This window comes from Theropithecus gelada, chromosome 14, assembly GCF_003255815.1.
Source record: "Theropithecus gelada isolate Dixy chromosome 14, Tgel_1.0, whole genome shotgun sequence".
NCBI lineage: Eukaryota > Metazoa > Chordata > Mammalia > Primates > Cercopithecidae > Theropithecus > Theropithecus gelada.
The window spans coordinates 12,934,024-12,957,361 of record NC_037682.1 but is presented as its reverse complement, the minus strand read 5'-3'; the positions used below and the strand labels follow the sequence as shown (position 1 = coordinate 12,957,361).

Genomic DNA, 23,338 nt, shown 5'->3' with positions numbered 1-23,338 from the left:
CACGGCCTCTCTGAATCTGTTTCTACATCTACAAAACTATGAAGTTGGGCCAAACAATCCCTCAAGTCCTTCTAGCTCTGAGAGTCGGTGAGTCCATGAATCTTCTGGACCCTCCAGGCCCAGCAGACCCACCCCCTCTTCCATGAAGGCTTCCTGACTCTTCCAGCCTAGAGCAGCGCCCCTCTTCTGAATTCCCACCTGCCGTGTCCCACACCTGGAGCCAGGGACGCGAACTCTCCTTGAGGGCTGCTGGAGGGCAGGGACTAGGATGCGCATCATTTGTCCCCTTCCTGTCTTCCTTCAGCAAAATCCATTCATTTGGCAAACACTCATGAGCCCATTGTGTACCTGGCACTGTACTGGGCACTAGGGATACAGCAATGAAGCAGACAGGCAAGGTCCCTGCCCTCGTGGAGCTTTTATTCTACTTAGGGGAGATAGACAATAGCCAGGTAAACACGAAAGGAAATGAGATCATTTCAGAGGGTGCTAAGTGACTTAGTACAGACAGTAAAACGGCAAAGGAACAGTGCGTCCCTGGGGAGGGAGTTGGTGACTGCTTCAGGCTGGGAGGTCCCAGAAGGCCTCTCTAAGGTGCCTCCTAAGAAGGAGTCAGCCATTTGAAGACCTGGGGGATCTTTGAGCACCAAGCACACAGTAGGGCTCACCAAACCATAACCCCCGGAGCATGGGAAGCCCCAGTGACTACAGGCGCAAGTCCCACCTGCCATGCTCACTCTACCCCTTCCACCTCCAGGTTTCATAGGGAAGGGGATGCTGACCGGGGTCATCGCAGGAGCCGTATTCACCTCCCCAGCAGTAGGCAGCATCCTGGCAGCCATCAGGGCAGTGGCCCAGGCTGGCACAGGTAAGCCTGGCATGCAGGAGGGGCTGCGGCGGGGAGGGCACAGTAAGGGTGCTGAGCCCTGCCGGCTGCTCCCGCAGTGGGGACCCTCCTCATCGTGAAGAACTACACTGGGGATCGGCTCAACTTCGGCCTGGCCAGGGAGCAGGCCCGGGCTGAAGGCATCCCGGTGGAGATGGTGGTGATCGGGGATGACAGTGCCTTCACCGTCCTGAAGAAGGCAGGCCGGCGGGGGCTGTGTGGCACGGTGCTTATACACAAGGTAGGCTTCCACTGGGGACACAGAGACTGGCCAGCCCCTTCCAGCCTTCCCTTGCCTGGCAGCACCCTGTAACTGGACCTTTCCAGCCCTTCCCCAAGAAGCTACTTCTTTTTCTCCAGTGTTCCCTGATCTCAGAAGGCCCCGCCATCCCCTCAGCTACCTAAGCCCAGATACAGGCATTTTCCCAGACTCGTGCCCTTCTCTTCTCCACACCCAATCAGTTGCCCAGTTCTGGCGCTTCTACTCCCAAATGTATATAACACACATCCTCCTCAGACCCCGCCCTCCTGCTTTGCCTTGGTTCAGGGGTCATCTGCTCATGCCTAATGGCTGCAGCCACCTCCTCACTGGGCTCCCCTGCTGCTTCCTGCCTTCTGGTCTTGCTCATCCATTCTTCACACGACTGTCAGAGGTGTCTTTTTAAAATGTGTATCTGACTAGGTTCATCCACTGAAAGCCTTCTTGGGTCCTTGGAATCAACACAAGCCCTCACCCCAGCTCCCTGACTCCCCACCTTCATCTCCCATCATCCCTGCCTTCCTCTTTTTAAATTTTCTTTTACTTATTTATTTTTTAATTTATTTTTCTTTTGAGACAGAGTCTTACTCTGTTGCCCAGATTGGAATGCAATGGCACAGTCTTGGCTAACTGCAGTCTCCGCCGCCCAGGTTTAAGCGATTCTCCTTCCTCAGCCTCCCCAGTAGCTGGGATTACAGGCGCCTGCCACCACGCCTGGCTAATTTTTGTAGTTTTAGTAGAGATGGGGTTTTACCATGTTGGCCAGGCTGGTCTCGAACTCCTGACCTCAAATGATCTGCCCTCCTCGGCCTCCCAAAGTGCTGGGATGACAAGTGTGAGCCACCGTACCCTGCCATCATTGCCTTACTCTTACGGTCCATTCACGCCAGCTCCTGTACCTGCCAGGCTGTGGGTCATCTCTGGCTTTGCTTATGCAGTGTCTGTGGCCTGGAAAATTCTTTCCTTGTCCAGCCTCCTTTTGGCCTGGCTAACTCCTACCATTCTGCAGAGGCCCAACTCTGATGTCTCCCCACCTGGAAGGCTCTCCCTGATCTACATCTCCCCAGTACCCTGAGCTGGCTGGCAGCCCCTCCTAGTGTAATTGTAATTACCACCTCACATAAATTTTCCCTAGCCTCTCTCCAGGCTGTGAGTTCTTGAAGGTGGGGACTGTGACTTAGTTGCCTTTTTTCCTTTTCAGCATATGCTAGATGCTTGTTAAAAATTGGCTGGATGGATGGATGGATAGATGGGTAAAGTGACCCACAATAGCAAGGCTATGGGAGAGAGAACTCTGGAACTCTAGAGTTGGGAAACTGGCCACCCACTGGCTGTGTGACATTGGACAAGTCACCTCCCCTCTCTGGGTCCATTTCCCCATTTGTAAAGTCTCTTCTGACTCCAACAGACTAGAATTTTTGAAGATTTCTGGCAGGTACAATGTGAATGGCGGGAGTTTGCTCTTCTGCCCTAAATGTGATGGGCCAGGTTGAGTGTGGAAATCGTAAGAGGTTCCCCCTTCCCAACAAGAAACTCACCCCCTGCCTGTCTTCTACCCCACATGGTACAGTGATACCCGCCCCGCTGGGGCTTTTAACTCTGTATGGCTGCAGGTGGCAGGTGCTCTGGCTGAGGCAGGTGTGGGGCTGGAGGAGATCACAAAGTGGGTGAACGTGGTCGCCAAGGCCATGGGTGAGTGCCGGCCTGGGAGTTGGGCAGGAGAGTGGGGAAGGTTGGGACATCCCCGGGATGAGGAGCAGGTTCCTGTTGGCTGCCTAGCGGTGCTCCCCAGGTTATTTCCCAGGGGTCTAGGGAAGGTATCCCTGGGGGAGCTCCTGGGGACTGGTGGCCTTGGGTACCATGGCTGAGGTGGAGAGTCCGGCAGCTTTCTCAGAGAAGAGGGTGTCTGTGGGCAGGGCTTCTGAGATGCTGCTGCCGCCCTTCCTGATGCCCAGTGCTGAGAGTGGAACAGTCATCCCTTCATGCCTTGTTTCTCATAGGTACCCTGGGGGTGAGCTTATCCTCCTGCAGCGTCCCTGGTTCCAAACCCACCTTCGAGCTCTCGGCCGATGAGGTAGAGCTGGGCCTGGGTAAGCTTGTGGCCGCCCATCCCAGCCCTGCCTGCCCCTTAGCCCTGGACTTTGCCCACCTTGTATACCCTGAGAGCCATCAACCTGCTCCTCTCCCCAGGTGGCCTTAGCATTTTTACTTGGGCATTTGAGGCCCAGCCTGGCCCAACCTACCTGATTCCTACCGGCTTTGCCGTCTACACCCAGGGCTCTGGCCACGTGGAGCTCTGTACGCTGCCCACCTCCTTGCCTTTGCCTACCATTCCCAGGTCCTCCTGTCCCTGCCAGAATACACCCTTCTTTCAAGGGCTCTTCAAAGATCCCCTGGCTGCAAAGCTTTCTGCTTCCTCCCCTGTGCTTCCACCCTGACTACCTCCAGTTAAAGCTATCTCCACCACCAAGCCACGAGCTCCCAGAGAACAGAGACCATGTTTTTCATTATTCTGTCCCTTTCCATCCCCGACTCCCGCCCACTTACTGTGTGAGTCCAGCACTGTGTGGGTCCTTGATAAAAACGATGAGCAAATCCCCAGGCCCTGAGTGGGTCAGCAGTGACCACGTCTATCCGCAGGGATCCACGGGGAAGCTGGTGTGCGCCGGATAAAGGTAAGTGGTCGCCCTGGCGCAGGCCACCCTAAGGCCAAGGCCTCCCAGATGTAGCTCATTCCTGGCTCCCTGTGACAGATGGCAACTGCTGATGAGATTGTGAAACTCATGCTCGACCACATGACAGACACCACCAATGCGTCCCGTGTGCCTGTGCAGCCCGGTGGGTAGCCTCTCGCCCACGTCTCCCAACCCTTCCTACACCTCTGGGCAGGAGACGCCCAGAGGGTCTCACCTGGGGTGTCATGTCTACCCACAGGCTCTTCAGTTGTGATGATGGTCAACAACCTGGGTGGCCTGTCATTCCTGGAATTGGGCATCATAGCCGATGCTGCCGTTCGCTCCCTGGGTGAGCCATGCACTGGGAAGGGGAGCCTGCAGCCCTCTGGAAAGGGCTGAGGGAGGGCCTTGTGATGGCAGAGAACACGGACTGTGCGTCGGATAAGTCTGAGTTAAATCGTCTCTCTGCCACCTAATTGCTGGATACCTTGAGCCTCTGTTTATTTTCTTGTCTGCAAATTTGGGGTAATAATAATGGTACCTGCATTATACCGTTGTTGTGAGGATTAAGTGAGATTAAACAGATGTAAGGCACTCCACACAGCACCCAGCACCTGGCACGAACTGAGTAAATGAGACCTGTAATTGCTCATCTGCCGTGAAGTAGGGGATACCTCCAGGGAACATGGTCATTTGTGGGGTTGAGGGATGCCTGCCAGGAGGAAATCAGGCCATCCCCGTCCTGACCTCAGTGCCCCAGCTTCCAAGGTCCTTGCTTTTCTTTTGTTTTGTTTCTTTCCCTGATGCCCATTTTTCCCTTCTGGACCGCCATGCTCTGGTATTGCAGAGGGCCGCGGGGTGAAGATTGCCCGTGCCCTGGTGGGCACCTTCATGTCAGCACTGGAGATGCCTGGCATTTCTCTCACCCTCCTGCTGGTGGATGAGCCTCTCCTGAAACTGATAGGTGAGACTTGGAACCTGGGGTCACCCAAGCCAGGGCTCCTTGTAGCTGGAAGGAGTCAGGGAGACTTGGAGACTCCATCAGGGCTGACCGTGACAATCAGGGCTCTACAGCCTGTGAAGAAGGACCTTTCTGGGCTTCTCCAGCCTTCTCCAGCTGTCACTGGTACTAGGAGGAGTTGGTATTAGGATCCTCCTCAGATAGGCCTGACCCTTTTCCTAAGGACCCTCTCTCCATACCCCTGTACACAGTAGGCACTCAGTCCATGCTTGTTGAGGTGGACTCCCTTCCTCCAAGGCTGCTGAGGGAGCCAGTCCACCAGGGCCAGGATGGAGGGGTCCAAGCCCTGCTGAATCCCTGGCTGGACAGCCATGTCTAAGAGAGTTATCTTGCTGCTCTTAGATGCTGAAACCACTGCAGTAGCCTGGCCTAACGTGGCCGCAGTCTCCATTACTGGGCGGAAGCGGAACCGGGTAGCCCCTGCCGAGCCCCAGGAGGCCCTTGATTCCACTGCTGTAGGAGGTACCAACTCCTGCCTCTGGGGAAGGGACAGGCTTCCCAAAGGATGCAGGGATATGCGGTGGGGTGGGTAGGGGCCCTGGCACCCACATCTCCTACCCCAGTCAAGTGTGGTTGTGAGAAGGGCCTGGTGGGCCTGTTCTTCACCATCCTCCCTTTCTAGGCTCAGCCTCGAAGCGGATGGCGCTGGTGCTGGAACGGGTGTGCAGCACCCTCCTGGGCCTGGAGGAACACCTGAATGCCCTGGACCGGGCTGCTGGTGATGGCGACTGTGGCACCACCCACAGCCGTGCGGCCAGAGGTTGGTGCCAGGGACTTTTCCAAGTTAGGCCATCCACAAAACCCTAGCCCCCCTTCCACCTGTTGCCTTGAAGACAGGGACTTTTCTTTTTTTTTAAGAAGGAGTCTTACTCTGTCACTGGGCTGGAGTGTCCAATGGCGTGATCTCGGCTCCCTGCAGCCTCCGTCCCGCCGGGTTCAAGCAATTCTCCTGCTTCAGTCTCCCGACTAGCTGAGATTACAGGCGTGCGCAGCCACACCTGGCTAATTTTTGTGTTTTTAGTGGAGGCAGGGTTCGCTATGTTGGCCAGCCTGCTCTCTAACTCCTGACCTCAAGCCATCGCTCACCTTGACCTCCCAAAGTGCTGGGATTACAGGCATAAGCCACTGTACCTGGCCGACAGTGACCTTCTTAACAGCACAAATGTATGAGGTTATTATCTTAGAATTAAATGAAATCATTCACAGTGAATAACTTACAACTCAAGCAAAACATATTCTGTTGTCCTTATTTTTCTCAGTTTACCCAGACCAGTGAAAAGCTCTTAACTGTCCAGCATCATTCATTCGAGAAAAAGGTATTTGGTGTCTGCCATGGGGCAGGCACTGCTCTCAACTGTGGATACAGTAGTGAACAGAGCAGACAGAAATCACCGCCCTCATGGCTTATGTTCTGGGTGGAAGACAGTCAACAAGATAAATCAGCAAAACAGAGGATGTTAGCACAAAGGGCTAAGGAGAAAAAACCAAGCCAGGAAGTGGAGTACACAGTGTCAGGTGGAGGGGCTTCGAGGCAGGCCTCACCTCCCCAGGCCCCTTTCGGTTCTACAGTCCAGCCCCTCTCTAGACTGCACACTGAATGTGGAAAGGGATCTTGGGAAGCCTTCATTTCACCTCCCTGTCAGCCTTTTCCAGCCGTCATTGGTGCTGGCTGGAAGTCTAGCAGATGGAGGGAGGGTCTCTGAATTCCTCCCCGTCTCTCTGTGCCTGCAGCAATCCGGGAGTGGCTGAAGGAGGGCCCACCCCCTGCCAGCCCTGCCCAGCTGCTCTCCAAGTTGTCTGTCCTGCTCCTGGAGAAGATGGGAGGCTCATCTGGAGCGGTGGGTGCCTGGGGGCTGAAGGGCTGACAGGGAGGTAGGTGGGTGCCTGGGGGCTGAAGGGCTGACAGGGAGGTAGGTGGGTGCCTAGGGGCTGAAGGGCTGACAGGGAGGTGGCTGGGCCGGCTGGGGTCCAGGCCAGCACCATATGCTCAGTGTTCTCATCCTCCCCAGCTCTATGGCCTGTTCCTGACTGCGGCTGCCCAGCCACTCAAGGTCAAGACCAGCCTCCCAGCCTGGTCTGCTGCCATGGATGCCGGCCTGGAAGCCATGCAGAAGTGAGCCGGGGCCCTGTGCATCAGACCAGGGGTGGGCTGGGGGAGGTGGTTGGTGACATCTGCCCCCTGCCAGGCCCTAGCCCCACCCTCAGAGTGATTCCCTTGGTTCCCTATAGTGAACCTCTTTCATTCTCTCCCTGCTAGGTATGGAAAGGCTGCCCCAGGGGACAGGACTATGGTGTGTACTCGGGCTGTAGCCCTAGACCTTTCTCCTTTTGAGCCTGTAAACCCTAAAGAGCACCCTCAGTTGCAGGGCCTGTGCTCAGCCCCCTCTCCCTCACCTTGTCCAGCTGGATTCTCTGTGGGCAGCAGGGCAGGAGCTCCAAGCCTGGAAGAGCCCAGGAGCCGATCTGTTGCAAGTCCTGACCAAAGCAGTCAAGGTGAGTGAGGCTGGGCCCAGCCACCCAGGGAGACAGGCTTCTAGCCACCAGACTCCTGTCTCCATGTGACCCTGAGCAAGTTAATAACCTTCCTGGATCACAGTTTCCTTCTCTGTACAATGGAGATGAGCACCTATCTCAGAAGGTGGTTATGTGGCTAAGGAAATATGTAGAGCCCTGCACACTGCCTGGGATAACAGGGCCTCAGTGAATGGTGACCCTTTTCCCTGCTGGAAGTAGATGAGAGGTAACTTTCCATTTGGTGACAGAGCAGAGGGTGCTGGCAGAGCCAGGGCAAGAGCATGCAGGGCCAGGCTGCACGGCAGAGACGTTCTGCCCATGGCAGGAAGGAGGAGGCCTGATGGTCTGCCCTTGAACCTGCTCCCACACCCCATCCCCCAGAGTGCCGAAGCTGCAGCAGAGGCCACCAAGAATATGGAAGCTGGAGCCGGAAGAGCCAGTTATATCAGCTCAGCACGGCTGGAGCAGCCAGACCCCGGGGCAGTGGCAGCTGCTGCCATCCTCCGGGCCATCCTGGAGGTCTTGCAGAGCTAGGGTGTATGACTGCCTCTCTTGGCCTCAGCTCCTCTCACTGCTGTGCTGAGGTGGCCTTTGTCACTTCTGCCTTCCAACCGTCCCTTTCCCCTGGCCTGGCTCCATTGGCCCACCCTCTAAGTTGAGCAGGAAATCCTCCACCAAGCTTCCAGAACTACAGACAGCACCCAGAGCGAGCTGGAGTGGGTCCCCGTGCCTCTCCAGCATGCCCTTTCCCTTTGTGAGAGGGTGGAGTCCCTGGGTCATGCCCTCCCCTGCCAGTTCTGGGCTTCAGAGATAAGGCATTTTCCTTGTGCAGCCTTTATCTGGCAATCCTAATTTGGTTTTAAGACTCTCTGTGAAATGCCTTCTGCACCTTAATCCCAATGAGCATGGAAAAGAAAGTTAATAAACTATAATACATGGAAGCAAGAAAGCCACTGCCTCCTCTGAGGGACCTTTTCCCATGCATGTAAACAAAGGGGCCCACAGCCCTGGCTGCAGGCATCATGAGCCATCTTCTACCAGGCAGATCTTTATTACCTGAGCCCCTAAATCAGTGTCTCCTCAGCTGGGCTGCTTCCACCGAGACCCCCGACCTGTCCCCTTTCCAGTACACACACCTGATTCATTTAAGAATGGTAGGTAGGCTTTTCTCAGCATCGAATTAACAATTCATTGGCTCCTTGGGAGTCAAATGGGCATTTGGGACACCAGAAGGAAAATAAATCATCATAGTCTAAGGTTCAGTTGTAGATCAGAAAATGCAGCCAGGCCGGGCATGGTGGCTCACACCTGCAATACCAGCACTTTGGGATCCCTTACACTCAGGAGTTCAAGACCAGCCTGGGCAACATGGTGAAACCCTGGCTCTACCAAAAAATACAAAATCAGCCAGGCATGGTCGTGTGTGCCTGTAGTCCTAACTTCCCGGGAGGCTGAGTTGGGAGGATGGCTTGGGCCCAGGTGGTCGAGGCTGCAGTGAGCCGTGATCATGCCACTATACTCCAGCCTGGGCAACAGAGCGAGGGGAGGGGAGGGGAGAGGAGGGCTGTGGCCAAGCCAGCCCCTAGGTCTCTTTCTAGAGCAATCACTGATGGCACTAGGGTGAGAAGGGGCATTCTGTGCATGTGGAGACCAATAGCACGTGCCTGGCACGCATGTAGGGTAGGGAGTGGTTAAAGGCACTGGCTGTTGACTTATACACATGATCTGAAATCTGGTTCTGCTTTAACCTGGTTACATGAGCTAAGGCCTATTTTTTAGCCCCTTGGGATCTGTAAAATCAGAATGGTACCCACCTCACGGGGACATGAAAGGATTCCAATGAACTGATGAAGATGAAGCCCAGCACAGTCCAAGTGCTCACTCACTGGGAGTTATCACAAGGGTTGGGCCCCCAGCCCCTCCCAGGTCATCCGCTTCACCACTAGCTGATAGGAAACAGCTTCCTGTGCCCCCCAACCCCCGTCACCTACTTCGCCCAAATTGGCTGTAGGCTCCCCCAGTGCCTGGGCTTCTCTACCCAGGGTCCTGTCTGTCAGCTGCACCATATGTCCCTGACCACAGGGCGTCCTGCACAGGGGTGTGTGCCCAGCAGCTGCGAAGGAGGCTGGCCTCAGACGGTGGCCTGTGGATCCCAGCTCTGTCACTTCCTGGCTGGGTGACCTCAACCTAGTCACTTAACCTTTTTAAGTCTTGTTTTCTCAGATTATGAAATAGGAAAAATTTCCTTCCTCGTGAGATAAGCAAGTGCCATTAGCAATTAAGGACATCCGCACATAAATGAGCTGCATGTGAATCCACACATGCCATTCCATGAAGACAGAGGATCATGTGGATCTTTGGTGCCTTCCAGTTGGCCCCTCCCTAGGTCTGTGAGGGTCAGACCTGTCCTGAGGCTTTTACAAATTGGCCCAGAACTCATTTAACCACAGCATCATTTCATCAGAGGGCTGCTATTAGAGACTGAATGAATATGTCCCCCCCGCAAATTCCTGTGTTGAAAGGCTCACCCCCACTATGGTAGTGTTAGGACGTGGGGCCTTTGGGAGGTGGTTGGGTTATGAGGGTGGAGCCCCAGAGAGCTCTCACGCCCTTTCCACCATGTGAGGTTACGGTGAGAAGACGGTCTCTGAGGAAGCTGGCGCTTGCCACACACCACATTTGCCAGTGTCTTGATGTTGGATGTCTATAGCCTACAGAACTGTGAGAAATAAACGCTTGTTGTTTAAGCCACCCAGGCTATTATATTTTTGTTATAGCAGCCTGAACAAAGACAGCTTTGATTCTTAACATATTTAATGAAACTCGGGCTTCATAAACCAGTGAAATGCCTACCCCTATGGCGACAGGGAGCTGGTCATGGGACCTAGGTGCCTGGAGGGCATCCCAGTGGCTTTGAAGGCTCCAGCCAATCAAGATGTTCAATATTAGCCCTTCTGCCAACATCTGGCAATGTGAGGCTGGGGCGGACAGTTGGCCTGATGTTGCCAGGAGTAGGATGCTGATGCTGCTAGAGAGTAGGTGGGCTCCAAACCCCAGGCTTCTCACTTGCCTACTAAGCACAGCAGTCTGGAATTTGGGACCTGGCAGTGCGTCTTTGGAGAAGGCAAAAAAGCCACAGCAGCAACACTTAGGAGAGGAGCAAGACCCTTCCCCCTCCCCACCGTATTTCCTCCTCTGAAGAACAACAGCTCAAGCTCTAGCATGGCACAGAACACTGGGTTGGGCTAGGCAAGCAGCCATGGTGGGGGCAGGTGAAGCAATGTGGGTCTCAGCAAGGAACCCCTCTGAAGGTGGCAGTGGCTCCCAGGGCTGCTGCACACAGGACACCACAACTTTGGCATCAGTTGCATGGTGAGCTGCAGTGATCAGAGGGGCTGGGGCCCTGCCAAGAGAGCAAGGCCAGATCTGCCCAGCAGGAGGCAGGAAGGCCCTGATCCAGCAAGGGGAAGTAAAGGAAGTCTACAGCCACCTGTTACTCATTGCTACTGGGACATCTGGGGACAGGCTCTGTTCTTGGGAGAGCAGGTTACCAGGATTCGTAGGGCTGCCTGCCGGTGACAGGCATGTAAGTCACAGGGAAAGGCCGGGATCCAGGCCTCGGCTGTAGCAGCAGCTGGAAGAGGTGGAGCCGCACGGTCACAATACACGCAGACACAGAGCAGCAATACGAAACAGAACAGCTCAGAGCAGTCAGCTCCTCAGCAGAAGCTGTGTGGGCCGCCACTCCCCGCTTCTGCAATCACCCCATGATATCTCCACCCCACCTCACATCCAGACGGGGCTGGATGGCAGAGCAGATGAAGCCTGCTCTGTGGCGGGGCAGCCTAACTGAAATGCACGCCTTTATGGGGGAAGCGGACGGACACCTCACCTCCCTCATGGTTCACATCGTGGACTGCACTTGAGTCCCAGCTCTTCACCACATCCCTAGGAGTCTTAAGAGGAAATCAGTCTGATTTCTTCAGACAGGAGCAGCAAGAGTGGCCAGAGCAAGGAGGACCTCGTGTGAATGGAGGACCTGAGAGGCTGATGCCAAGGAGAACAGAAGCCAAAGCCACCAAGAAAAGCAGACAGGCAGCAAGCGGCTGGAGAAGGCAGGCCCAGTACCCAGGCAAGAAGTTTGGGCCCAGCATTCGAAGAAAGTTGCCTGCTGAAACCAGCTGGGAGCCCTGGGAAGAGCAGAGCTTCTGGGGGACACAGGCTGCACCACCAGGAGCTCCTGGGAGCCCCTTCCTGCTGCTTCACTCCCCATCATGCAGCAGGGGCTGGAAAGACAGGCAGATGCCGAGGAGTTAATGACATGATGCAGGAGTCACACCAGGCCCAAGCTATTCAGAGAGACCCCTAACCTGCAGGGTGGTCCCCACCCAAGCCACCACATCCCTCAGGGAAGCCCCAAAGTCCCTGAGCCTGGTACACACCCCATCTCCCTACATCCCATCAAGACCTGCTCCGAGCACTCAGCTGGTCACCACGTACCCATCCCACTAGACTAGCCCCCGGGCTGGTAAAGGAGAAATCACACACCCTTGTCATAGTCAAGCCCTTCCTTGGGGAAGAAGATAAGGCCACACTTCACCCCACAGAACCACAGTAATTTGGGGGGAAATTCTGTCGCCCAATGGACAGACCCTGGGGAGTCCCAGCATTTCGCTGGGATGTGCTGGTTTGGAACCAGTGCTCCCCATCAGCCACCCTAACTCCACCCTCAAGTTACTTGGTTTCCCACTGTGCCACAGGGTTAGTCTTCTTGTTAAGGCCCCAGCCTTTTGTGGGAGATCCTTCTCTAAACCTGGCCCTGTCTCACCCTGGAATGTGGGACTGGAACCCATACCTGTCTGTCGGTCAAGATCCCTGGCTCTGGGCGCTTCCAAGATGAAGCCAGAAGGATGTAGAGCACCAGCAGCCCGAAGGCCACCACCAGCATCCCGGTGCTGTTGGCAAACACCGCCTCACTGGGCAGGCTGTTGTATGGCCTGGTGGTGTTTTTCCTGAAGATGACAAAACAATGTGAGCCCTCGAGAGATTTTTCCACCTATTTTTGTCTAGTGGGAGACTCGATGTCACTAAGAGAGGGTGAGAAAACCTTCCCGGGGCCACATGTGATGTAGAATTTTAACACCCTTTCTAAGTCCCTGCAAATATTTGTATAATGAGCCAGGCACAGTGGCTCACTCTTGTAATCCCAGCACTTTGGGAGGCCAAGGCATGAGGATTGCTTTACCCCAGGAGTTCCAGTCTAACCTGTGCAACATTGCAACATAGTGAGATCCTGTCTCTACAAAAATAAAGCTTAGCTGGGTGAGGTGGTCCATGCCTGTAGTCCTAGCTTACTTGGGAGGCTAAATTGGGAAGATCACTTGAGTGCAGAAGTTTGATGCTGCAGTAAGCTATGGTGACACCATTGCTCTCCAACCTAGGCAACAGAGTGAGATGCTATCTCTTGAAGGGGGTGGATAAAAGGAGAGAGAGGGTCTTCCTACGTTGCCCAGGCTGGACTCCTTCCACCTCAGCCTCACTAGTAGCTGGGACTACAGGTGCATGCCACTGCACCCAGCTGTAATAATCCTTTTACCCATGAGGAAACTGAAGCTCAAAGCAATGAAATTAACTTGCCCAAAGATGCATAATTAGTAAATGGCACAGCCAAGATCGAAACCACAGTCTGACCTTAAGTCCTAGTTGCTTTTCACTACACCCCACTGCCTCAAAAAAATGGACAGTAGTGGTCAGGCATGCAACGCTCTAGAGTCAGACTGCCTAACCCGAGCCTCAGCTCTGCCACTTACTGGCTGTGTGCCGTTGGGTAAGTTTACGTAACCCCTCTGTTCCCTCATTTGTTTTGTTTTGTTTTGTTTTGTTTCCTTTTTACCTGAACAGTCCTATTGCAGAATCTGTTCCAATTGAAAATGGCAATGATGGCATTACAGGCACGGTGGCTCACGCCTGTAATCCCAGCACTTTGGGAGGCTGAGGCGGGTGGATCACGAGGTCAGGAGTTTGAGACCAGCCTGCCCAGCATGGTGAAACCCCATCTCTACTAAAAATACAAAAAATTAGCCGGGCATGGTGGCACGCTCTTGTAGACCCAGCTACTTGGGAGGCTGAGGCAGGAGAATTGCTTGAACCCGGCAGGTGGAGGTTGCAGTGAGCCAAGATTGTGCCACTGCGCTCCAGCCTGGGCGACAGAGCGAGACTCCATCTCAAAAAAAAAGAAAATAGCAATGACAACAATACCAATGATGTAGGGTGGGTGACAGGATTAAATGTAAGGTGCTTAGGACAGTTTCTGACACAAAGCAGGTGCTAAATCAAACTGATGCTCAATAAATATCTGTGGACTTACCAATTTCAACCTAAAGAAAGATCAATTCTGTTACCTTCCAGATCAGGAATGGGCCCAACCCCAAAAGCTCTCCTCCCTTGGGTGAGTCCTGTGATCACAGGGTGTATCTTTTGAAGACCCTATTCCCTCCTCTTCACCTTAGAGTTGGGGACCCCACTGCACTCACAAACTGAAGAAAAGCTTCTCATTAATGCCGGAAATGACGGATGCGATGGACAGAGAGAGGATGGCGGCTCCAAAAAAGACGTGGATGGGTTTCAGGAGGCTGCGCAGCCACATGGACGCCCAGGGCAGGAGGAAGACAGCAAAGCCCAGACACCACTGTGGACAAAAGGGAGGACGCACCCAACTGTGCTGTGTGTGACCAAAGCACAGCCCACCCCAGCAGCGCCTCCTCCCCATCTCTACTCCCTGGATCTTCTTTCACAACTCAGACCCTCCCACCAGGCATTGCCCACCACCATGCTAGCTTCCTCAATGTGGCCTATTACCCAAGCAACAAGAACAGTAAATGACATGCTTAGCTACCATCCCACTCCCAGCAAACCTAACCACCTTGTTTGTCTCTGCTTCCTTCCAGTCCTTGCTCATAAAACTCCTCACTTGCACAGGCCTGAGATCAGAATATGGGAAGCACTTCTAGAATTCTTTTGGTTCACAGAGGTGGGAGTGGGGAAAGTGGAAGCCAGATGGCTGATTAGAGTCCGCATGGTACGTGCCATGACAAAGTTAGTAGAGAGGGCTCTGGGACAAGAGACGGGCAATGGGAGGGATAAAAGGAACAGAGTAAGTTCAGGCCACTGACCTCCCACAGCCCTTGAAGAAACTGTCAATTCTACAGGATACAACCTCCAAGGCTCTCTCCAGGCAGTGAGCAGAAGGAATATTTGGTGCTCATGCAAGTGAACCCCCAACCAGAGCTCATGGCTCTAGGAACCTCAAGGAGGAGCGCAGAGAACCCACCTGGCAGGCGAAGAGGAAGACAGCAGTGATGCCCAGCCAGCTATGCAGGGAGTAGAGGTTGGCAATCTTTCCATGGTTGTGAAACGTAAAGACAGCAACCAGCCCCACAACAGTGAGGATGAAGGCCATCAGGTGCAGCGCTGCATGGAGGAGTTTCCAGGGCAGTTTGGGCCCCACCCATGACTGGGGCAGGCGGTACACCAGTGACGCTGCAGGAGAGCAGTCCTAGGGCTCAGCATCCAGGAGAGGGCAGTCCCAGGGCTCAGCCTCTCCCCTCGTGCTCACCCAGACATCAGGGAATAACCCTGATAGGATCCTACACGGTTTCCCAGCAAGGGAACAGGAAATGCTAGGGCACTGGTATCAACTCCTTGGCATCTTTTATCCTCCCATAATTTGTGGGATAACAGTCAGCCACGAAGGGAGGAGAGAAGGGCCAGTTAAAAAGGGAGGAGGGGTCGGGCAACGTGGCTCATGCCCGTAATTCCAGCACTTTTTGGGAAGCCAAGGTGGGAGGACTGCTTGAGACCAGGAGTTTGAGGTTACGGTGAGCTATGATCATGCCACTGCGATCTAGCCTGGGCCACAGAGAGAAAAAAATAAATAGATTCAAATTAAAAAGGGAGGAGGGCTGGGCACAGTGGCTCATGTCAGCACTTTGGGAGGCGAGAAGTTCAAGACCAGCCTGGGCAACATAGCAAGATCCTGTCTCCACAAAAAAATAAAAATAAAAATAAATTACCCGGGCGTGGTGGCACATGCCTGTACTCTCAGCTACTTAGGGGCTGAGGTGGGAGGATCACTTGAGCCCAACAGTTCAAGGCTGCAGCAAGCTATGATCATCCCACTGCACTCTAGCCTGAAAAAGAGGGAAACCCTGTCTCCCAAAAAAAAAAAAAAAAAAAAAGTGGAGGGGAGAAGCAGGTTTCTTAGACCTCTCATTCTATTTTTACAATAATAAATTCAGCTTGTTTGCGGTTTCCAGGCTAAAAAGCATCGTGACAGTCATTATTTCATCAAACTGAATTGTTACAACTGAGGCTGGCTGTCAAAAACACAGGTACTAAGGTCAGGCAACATAGGTCCAAATCCAGGCTCTGCCTCTTAGCTGTTTGGCCTCTCCTTTCTCACTCTCAATTTCCTCATCTGTAAAAGGGACATAACAGAGCCCACCTCACAAACTTGTAAGAACAAAATGGGATGATACATGTGAACTGCACATGATAGGCTGCTATCATCAATGGCATTGTATTGCCATTTTGCAAGTGGGGAAAATGAGGCTCATCGGGGCCCCAAAGCATAGATTTGAAAGCATGGGACAAAGATTACAAAGATGGATCCCAGGCTGGGCACGGTGGCTCACGCCTGTAATCCCAGCACTTTGGGAGGCAGAGGCAGGTGGATCACCTGAGGTCAGGAGTTCGAGACCAGCCTGACCAACATGGTGAAACCCCATCTCTACTAAAAAATACAAAAATTAGCTAGGTATGATGGCAGGCACCTGTAATCTCAGCTACTTGGGAGACTGAGGCAGGAGAATAGCCTGAACCCAGGAGGCAGAGGTTGCAGTGAGCCAAGATCATGCCACTGCACTCCAGCCTGGGTGACAAGAGCAAAACTCCATCTCAAAAAAAGAAAAAAAAGAAAAAAAAAAAAAAAAAGATAGATCCCGGAAAAGCAAGCAAGTCCCTCATTCAGTGGCCTGACTAAACCATGAGAGGCTTCAATCTCCTGTTCTCTAGAGCTGGTTAAAAACTACAGCTCAGGCCGGGCGCGGTGGCTCACGCCTGTAATTCCAGCACTTTGGGAGGCTGAGGTGGGCGGATCACGCGAGGTCAGGAGATCGAGACCATCCTGGCTAACATGGTGAAACTCCGTCTCTACTAAAAATACCAAAAATTAGCCGGGCGTTGTGGTGGGCACCTGTAGTCCCAGCTACTCAGGAAGCTGAAGCAGGAGAATGGCGTGAACCCAGGAGGTGGAGCTTGCAGTGAGCCGAGATCACGCCACTGCACTCCAGCCTAGGCAACAGAGCAAGACTCCGTCTCAAAAAAAAAACAAACAAACAAACAAAAAAAACAACACTACAGCTCAAAGGCCAAATCCAGCTCGCTACCTATGTTTGCAAATAAAGCTTTATTGGAACACATGAGCCACACTAGTGTTTATCTGTTGTCTATGGCTGCTCTCACAATACAGTGGCAGAGCTGAGTACCTGCAACACAGATTCTATGTCTTGCAAAACTGAAATATTTATCTGACCCTCTACAGAAAGTTTGCCAACTCCTGCCCTAGAGTATCTGTGAAGCCATCCTTCTAAGATGCCCCCAGTCTTTTTTTTTTTTTTTTTTTTTTTTTTTTTTTGAGACGGAGTCTCGCTCTGTCACCCAGGCTGGAGTGCAGTGGCCGGATCTCAGCTCACTGCAAGCTCCGCCTCCCGGGTTTACGCCATTCTCCGGCCTCAGCCTCCCGAGTAGCTGGGACTACAGGCGCCCGCCACCTCGCCCGGCTAGTTTTTTGTATTTCTTAATAGAGACGGGGTTTCACCGTGTTAGCCAGGATGGTCTCGATCTCCTGACCTCGTGATCCACCGGTCTCGGCCTCCCAAAGTGCTGGGATTACAGGCTTGAGCCACCGCGCCCGGCCCGCCCCCAGTCTTAACCCCTTCCTCCCCCAAATGACAGCTGGGCCCAGAGACAGCCCAACCCACCCTACCCACATAGCCCCAAACCCAACATTAACAAAGGCCAGCCTTGGAGAGGGAAAGTGCAGCTTTACCCAGTCTGGGCCCTACCCCGCCTCCCTTCCTGACCTCTTACTCACCACCTCCGTAGAATACCACCATGCCAGCAACCATAAGCACTGGGTGCCAGTTGAACATGTAGATACTGCCATTCCAGGCAAAGCCACCACGCCAGTACTGCATCCAGTAGATAGTGAAGAGGATGCACATGGAGCCCAGGGACCCCAGCAGCAGGCAGGACAGGTAGAACCATCCCGACGCCATTCTGATCATGCACTCCTGGAAGAAGGAGAAGTCACAAGTCTCCACTGGCTCAGGTGCACCCAGTTCTCTGGCTAAAGGATGTAACACTGATTTCGCTCTTGACCTGTGGGACGGAATCTTTTTGCTTCAGTTCCCTTGCATCAGCCTGGGCACCACCCCCCCCCACCCCCGAGGCCTCAATGTCTGGGTGGGCCTGATCTTCAGTCACAATGACTGAGGCCCCACCCCAGCACCTGGCAGTGCCCAGACAGAGCAGCAAGCTCAAGGCTGTGGCTGGCCGTGGTGAAGGCCAGATGCCAAGCCCCAAGGCCCAGAGTCCTGGGATTGCTCTCCCCTCACAGGACCAGAAGGTAAAGAATTACCACCCCACACCCCCCAGGAAAAAAGGGACAGGAATGAAAATCCAGGCTAAATCACGCAAATGCCCAGGCCTTGGGTTCTAATGTAAGAAGGCGAAACTTACAATCTGAAAAGAGCAAACACCCCACTATTACACTAGACAGGAAGAAGTCAGAGAAGTTCTTCCCCAGAGAGTGAGCGCTACGGGGCTAATCTTCACTGGCGAGGTAACCAGGCCTTCACTCCACTGCCCACACTCCACACCTTGAACCAGCTGATCCCCCTCAGCTGTCTCCAGCCCTGAGACTTCTGCTTTCTCTTCCTCTGGGGAAAGTCCAGAGAAGAAAAGAGGAAGCAACAACTCATGGTCCAGAAAGCAAGAGATTTATTTTGAGATTTCCGCAAGTCTTTGATAAACCCAGAAACCAACTCTGGTTTCAGGCATGGCAAATGCTTAAAGCCCTGAGCAGTTGCTCTTAAACCCTAGACAAGTGGGCAAAGCCGCAGGACTGGCCCTGCTTTCAGCTAATACGTAGGCAGCACGGGCCCAGGCATCAAGGTAGTCACCCTGTCCCATGGACTCACACCAAGAAGGCAACAATGTGGCTTCCTGCATTGAGGCCCCTCACTCAGAACCAGCCAATAGAGAGAAGAAATAGCCAATAGCCCCCATGGAGGTAAAACACTTGACTGCTCACCTTTAGCCCTAATGATAGGCTCAGAGAACTGGCCTGGGCTCCAATCCCTGCGAAATGGGCACCTTGAGCAAATCGCTTAACATTTGCAGGACTCACCTGCAAGAAAGACGTGGCAATAAGAATACTTGAACAATAAGAATAATGAACACCAGCTACGAGCGCCAGAGCCTTACACACAAGATCCCATTTATTCCTCTTAACCCTGGGAGGCATATTACCCATGAGGAAACTAAGGCTGAGAGAGAGAAGTAATTAGTATGAGGACCCAGTGAGTGGGTGGGGAGTTCCAAATCCTGTATGTTTAGCTTCAAGGCCCACGCGCTTCCTTGACCACAGGTTGGCAGATCAAGTGAGAAAATGAATGTAGCACATTGTAGAAGTCAAGTATTAGAATTCTTGGCTAGGCGCAATGGCTTACGCCTGTAATCCTGCACTTTGGGAGGCTGAGGCAGGTGGATGACCTGAGGTCAGGAGTTCGAGACCAGACTGATCAACATGGTGAAACCCCATCTCTACTAAAAATACAAAATTAGTTGGGCGTGGTTGTGGGCACCTGTAATCCCAGCTACTCAGGAGGCTGAGGCAGGAGAATTGCTTGAACTAGGTAGGCAGAGGTTGCAATGAGCTGAGATTGCGCCCATTGCACTCCAGCCTGAGCAACAAGAGCGAAACTTCATCTCAATAAATAAATAAACAAATAAATAAATAGGCTGGGTGTAGTGGCTCACATCTGTAATCCTAGCACTTTGGGAGGCTGAGGTGGGCAGATCATGAGGTCAAGAGATCAAGACCATCCTGGCCAACATGGTGAACCCCGACACCCATCTCTACTAAAACTAAAAAATTAGCTGGGCATGGTGGCACATGCCTATAGTCTCAGCTACTCGGGAGGCAGAGGCAGGAAAATTGCTTGAACCCGGGAGGCGGAGGTTGCAGTGAGCCGCGATCACGCCACTGCACTCCAGCCTGGCGACCAAGCAAGACTCCGTCTAAAAAAAAAAATAGAATTCTTAGTCATTGCTGTCACGCACTTCATCCTAACTACTAACAAAAACATGCAACTCATGTTCCTTGTGCCTGCCCAGGCCTCTCAGTGGCCCTCAGTCATGCCATACCAGCTCTCCCCATGCTAGGGGTCCACCTACTTAGGTGAAAATGCTGGACTTTCACAAGGTGACCCAACTTGGCAGTAATCTCTGAGAAAGGAAGGTCCAGCCAGGCACGGTGGCTCAAGCCTGTAAACCCAGCACTTCGGGAGGCTGACGTGGGCGGATCACCTGAGGTCAGGAGTTCAACACCAGCCTGGCCAACATGGTGAAACCGTGTCTCTATTAAAAATGCAAAAATGTGCTGGGTGTGGTGGCACTCACCTATAAGTCCAGCTACTAGGGAGGCTGAGGCAGGAGAATTGCTTGAACCCTGGAGGTGGAGGTTGCAGTGAGTCGAGATCATGCCACTGCTCTCCAGCCTGGGGGACAGAGCGAGACTGTCTCAAAAAAAAGAAAAGAAGGTCCAGGGACTGGGGGGAAAAAGCTTCCATGAAGCTGGCAGGAGCAAATCATGCCACCAGCTCCTAGAAGCTTTGTGACTCAACTACTTAACTCAGAGATTTACTACCCAGCCTTAGAACTGCCGCCTCCGGGAGGCTGAGGCAGGAGAATGGCGTAAACCCGGGAGGCGGAGCTTGCAGTGAGCTGAGATCCGGCCACTGCACTCCAGCCTGGGCGACAGAGCGAGACTCCGTCTCAAAAAAAAAAAAAAAAAGAACTGCCGCCTCAATTCCTCCAAGGGCAGAGGACGTTTCAGGTCACCAGATGTTCACCTAAAACACTCTCCATCCCTCAATGAAATATAAGAGATCTTGATCAGCAGGCTCACTCATCTGACAGTATCGACTTCCACAACTGTTTTTTTTCCTTTGTAAAAGTAAAAAATAAATGTAGTCCAAAAGGATCTGAAGCCATACCCTAGAAGAGGTCCTGGTTTACTGCTCTGTGACAGACTTAGAATAGACCCTGGGCACACTTTCCTGACAGAGAGCTGCAGAGTTATATTGCCCTGCTCACAATACACAGATAAGCCCTCCTACTTCCTGAAATAGAGCAAACCAGGAGAAAAGGAAGAATGCAGTGAAGGACCAGCAGTGATTCATGCCTGCAATCCCAGCACTTTGGGAGGCCAAGGCAGGTAGATTACCTGAAGTCAGGAGTTCGAGACCAGCCTGGCCAACATGATGAAACCCCGTCACTACTAAAAATACAAAAATTAGCCAGGCACAGTGGCATGAGCCTGTAATCCAAGGTACTCAGGAAGCTGAGGCACGAGAATTGCTTGAACCCAGGAGGCAGAGGTTGTAGTGAGCCAAGATCACGCCACTGCACTGCAGCCTGTGCAACAGAGGTAGACTCTGTCTATAAATAAATACCCAGAAGTTCCAGACCAGCCTGAGCAACAGTGAGCCCTCATCTCCACAAAAAAAAAAAAAAAAAAAAAAAAGCTGGGTGTGGTGGCATGCGCCTGTAGTCTCAGCTACTCAGGAGGCTGAGGTGGGAGGATGGCTTGAGCCCAGGAGAAGGCTGAAGTGAGCTGAGATTACACCACTGCACTCTAGCCTGGGCGACAGAGCTAGCCTGTCTCAAAAACAAAGGAAACCAGTGAAAATTGCAACGCAAATGCTTGAAAATATCCTCTCATTTGTTCTAAGAGGGCAGGCTGGGCTGTGATCCCAGGGTGTGCTCACCATGGTTCGGCCTCCTGTTGTGCCCTCACTTTGCAGAGCCCCATTCTAAGGCAGCAGTCAGCAAGCTCTTCTGTAAAGGTCCAGGTAGTAAATATTCTAGGCTTTGTAGAGCACATGGTCTCTGTCACAACTATGTCGTCAACTCTGCCCGTGCAAGAGCAGCCACATAAACATCTTAACAAATGAGCACCACGGCTGTGTTCCAGTAATATTTATTTATGGACTCTGAAGTCTCAGTTTCACATAATTTTCACGTCACAAAATATTATTAATTTCTTGCGAAAAAGGATTCTCCCGGCTGAGCTAAAACAGGTCAGGTCCAGGGGTAAGAAAAGGTAGTTCCCGGCCAGGCGCAGTGGCTCCACGCCTGTAATCCCAGCACTTTGGGAGGCTGAGGCGGGCAGATCATGAGGTCAGGAGATCGAGACCATCCTGGCTGACATGGTGAAACCCCGTCTCTACTAAAAATACAAAAAATTAGCCTTGCATGGTGGCGGGTGCCAGTAGTTCCATATACTTGGGGGGCTGAGGCAAGAGAACGGTGTGAACCTGGGAGACAGAGCTTGCAGTGAGCCGAGATTGAGCCACTGCACTCCAGCCTGGGCAACAGAGCCAGACTCTGTCTCAAAAAAAAAAAGAAAAAAAAGAAAAAAAAAGAAATGTTAGTTCCCATCCAGCCCTTAGTCTTTGAAAAAGGATCTACTCAGGGTGGGTGCGGTGGCTCACGCCTGTAATTCCAGCACTTTGGGAGGCCCAGGTGGGCAGATCACATAAGGTCAGAAGTTCAAGACCAGCCTGGCCAGCACGGGGAAACCCCATCTCTACTAAAAATACAAAAATTAGCCGGGCGCGGTAGCAGGCGCCTGTAATTCCAGCTATTTAGGAGGCTGAGGCAGGGGAATCGCTTGAACCCGGGAGGCAGAGGTTGCAGTGAGCCGAGATCATGCCACCGCATTCCAGCCTGGGCGACAGAGTGAGATTCCGTCTCAGAAAAAAAGAAAGAAAAAGGCTCTACTCCAAACTCTTGCAGTGTTACTTTTATAATTTAGAACCACAAATAAATGAAGGGGTAGAGAATCAGTTTGCTGCTCTCCTTCCCCGATGGACTGGGGTACTTCAAGAATCTTGAGGACCAGACTTAGGATATAAGTCCTAAACCCTCATCTTACAAATCAAAAACACTGTGACACTGGGGCCCAAAACGAGAAAATGACTTTGCCAAGGTAAGTGGCAGGGTTGGTACAGGAATTCGGGTCCACTCCCTCTCGGCTCTGAGGATTCCTTATTCTCAACGGTAGCTTCTGTTAAAGGCGGAACATCAGGAGTGAGGGGCTCAATATTCCAGCCAAGGAGGTAGGTGAACAAGTTACCCCTTAGCACTGGAATAATTACAGACCCGGACTTCAGCCTGTGCCTAGGTCCGGCTCAGGTGACCAAAGAACCGTTCCAGGCGCCCGAGGGGTGATCCCTGACTCCTCTGCTGGGTGCTCGTGCCAGCTAACAATGGGTGAAAATTGCGGCGAGGAGCTCAAGCTGCTTTCTGCGCCCTCTGAAGAGCTTTTGTGCCTTTATAACCACCACGTTGGAAGGAAGAGCGCGGAGAAAGGTGCCTACTTTCTAAAAGAGAAAATTGAGGCCGAGCAAGGGGGTCGCGACAGTGCGAAGCGAGATAGCAGCGGAGCCAGCATTCGAACCCAGGTCCCTGAACTCCCAGCCCGGGATCTTTCTCACCCCTAACCACAGTGGGACGAAGTGGGGCCGGGATCTCCGGAACCCGCCTCTCGCTACCAGGCGCCAGAGCTGCAGCTCCCGAGGTTCTTAGGAGATGCAGAACACTGCCCTGAATGCCTACAGCGGGCTGGCGCCGGC

The 23,338-nt window shown here is 52.9% G+C and overlaps 2 protein-coding genes across 7 annotated transcripts in view; one reads left to right on the top strand and one right to left on the bottom strand.

Moving 5' to 3' along the window:
- TKFC (triokinase and FMN cyclase) overlaps positions 1-14,330 on the top strand; it is a 19,469-nt gene extending 5,139 nt beyond the window's left edge. The window contains exons 4-18 of one of the 2 annotated variants that reach the window (XM_025355684.1): positions 758-868; positions 946-1,127; positions 2,759-2,837; positions 3,146-3,235; positions 3,786-3,820; positions 3,899-3,983; positions 4,080-4,169; positions 4,668-4,784; positions 5,184-5,303; positions 5,464-5,601; positions 6,573-6,679; positions 6,851-6,954; positions 7,099-7,132; positions 7,245-7,334; positions 13,764-14,330. In XM_025355684.1, coding sequence (XP_025211469.1) covers positions 758-868; positions 946-1,127; positions 2,759-2,837; positions 3,146-3,235; positions 3,786-3,820; positions 3,899-3,983; positions 4,080-4,169; positions 4,668-4,784; positions 5,184-5,303; positions 5,464-5,601; positions 6,573-6,679; positions 6,851-6,954; positions 7,099-7,132; positions 7,245-7,334; positions 13,764-13,895 — 1,514 coding nt within the window. In that variant the 3' untranslated portion in view covers positions 13,896-14,330. Of the gene's footprint in view, positions 1-757; positions 869-945; positions 1,128-2,758; positions 2,838-3,145; positions 3,236-3,785; positions 3,821-3,898; positions 3,984-4,079; positions 4,170-4,667; positions 4,785-5,183; positions 5,304-5,463; positions 5,602-6,572; positions 6,680-6,850; positions 6,955-7,098; positions 7,133-7,244; positions 7,335-7,736; positions 8,305-13,763 lie in introns of those variants that run through there. The other variant, XM_025355683.1, reaches the window with a different exon arrangement.
- Positions 10,152-23,338, bottom strand: LOC112605799 (cytochrome b ascorbate-dependent protein 3). Of its 5 annotated transcripts, none has more exons than XM_025355686.1 (7): positions 23,201-23,338; positions 18,730-18,825; positions 17,509-17,707; positions 14,686-14,894; positions 13,889-14,043; positions 12,211-12,367; positions 10,152-10,989 (listed from the first exon to the last, which is right to left on the bottom strand). In XM_025355686.1, exons 3-7 carry the CDS (start codon positions 17,699-17,701, stop codon positions 10,903-10,905), a joined length of 801 nt encoding a protein of 266 aa, XP_025211471.1. In that variant the 5' UTR covers positions 17,702-17,707; positions 18,730-18,825; positions 23,201-23,338; the 3' UTR covers positions 10,152-10,902. The 5 variants fall into 5 exon arrangements, with proteins under 5 accessions (XP_025211471.1, XP_025211474.1, XP_025211473.1 ...); XM_025355689.1 differs by having other exon boundaries at positions 18,730-18,776; positions 23,201-23,330; XM_025355688.1 differs by lacking the exon at positions 18,730-18,825 and having other exon boundaries at positions 23,201-23,332.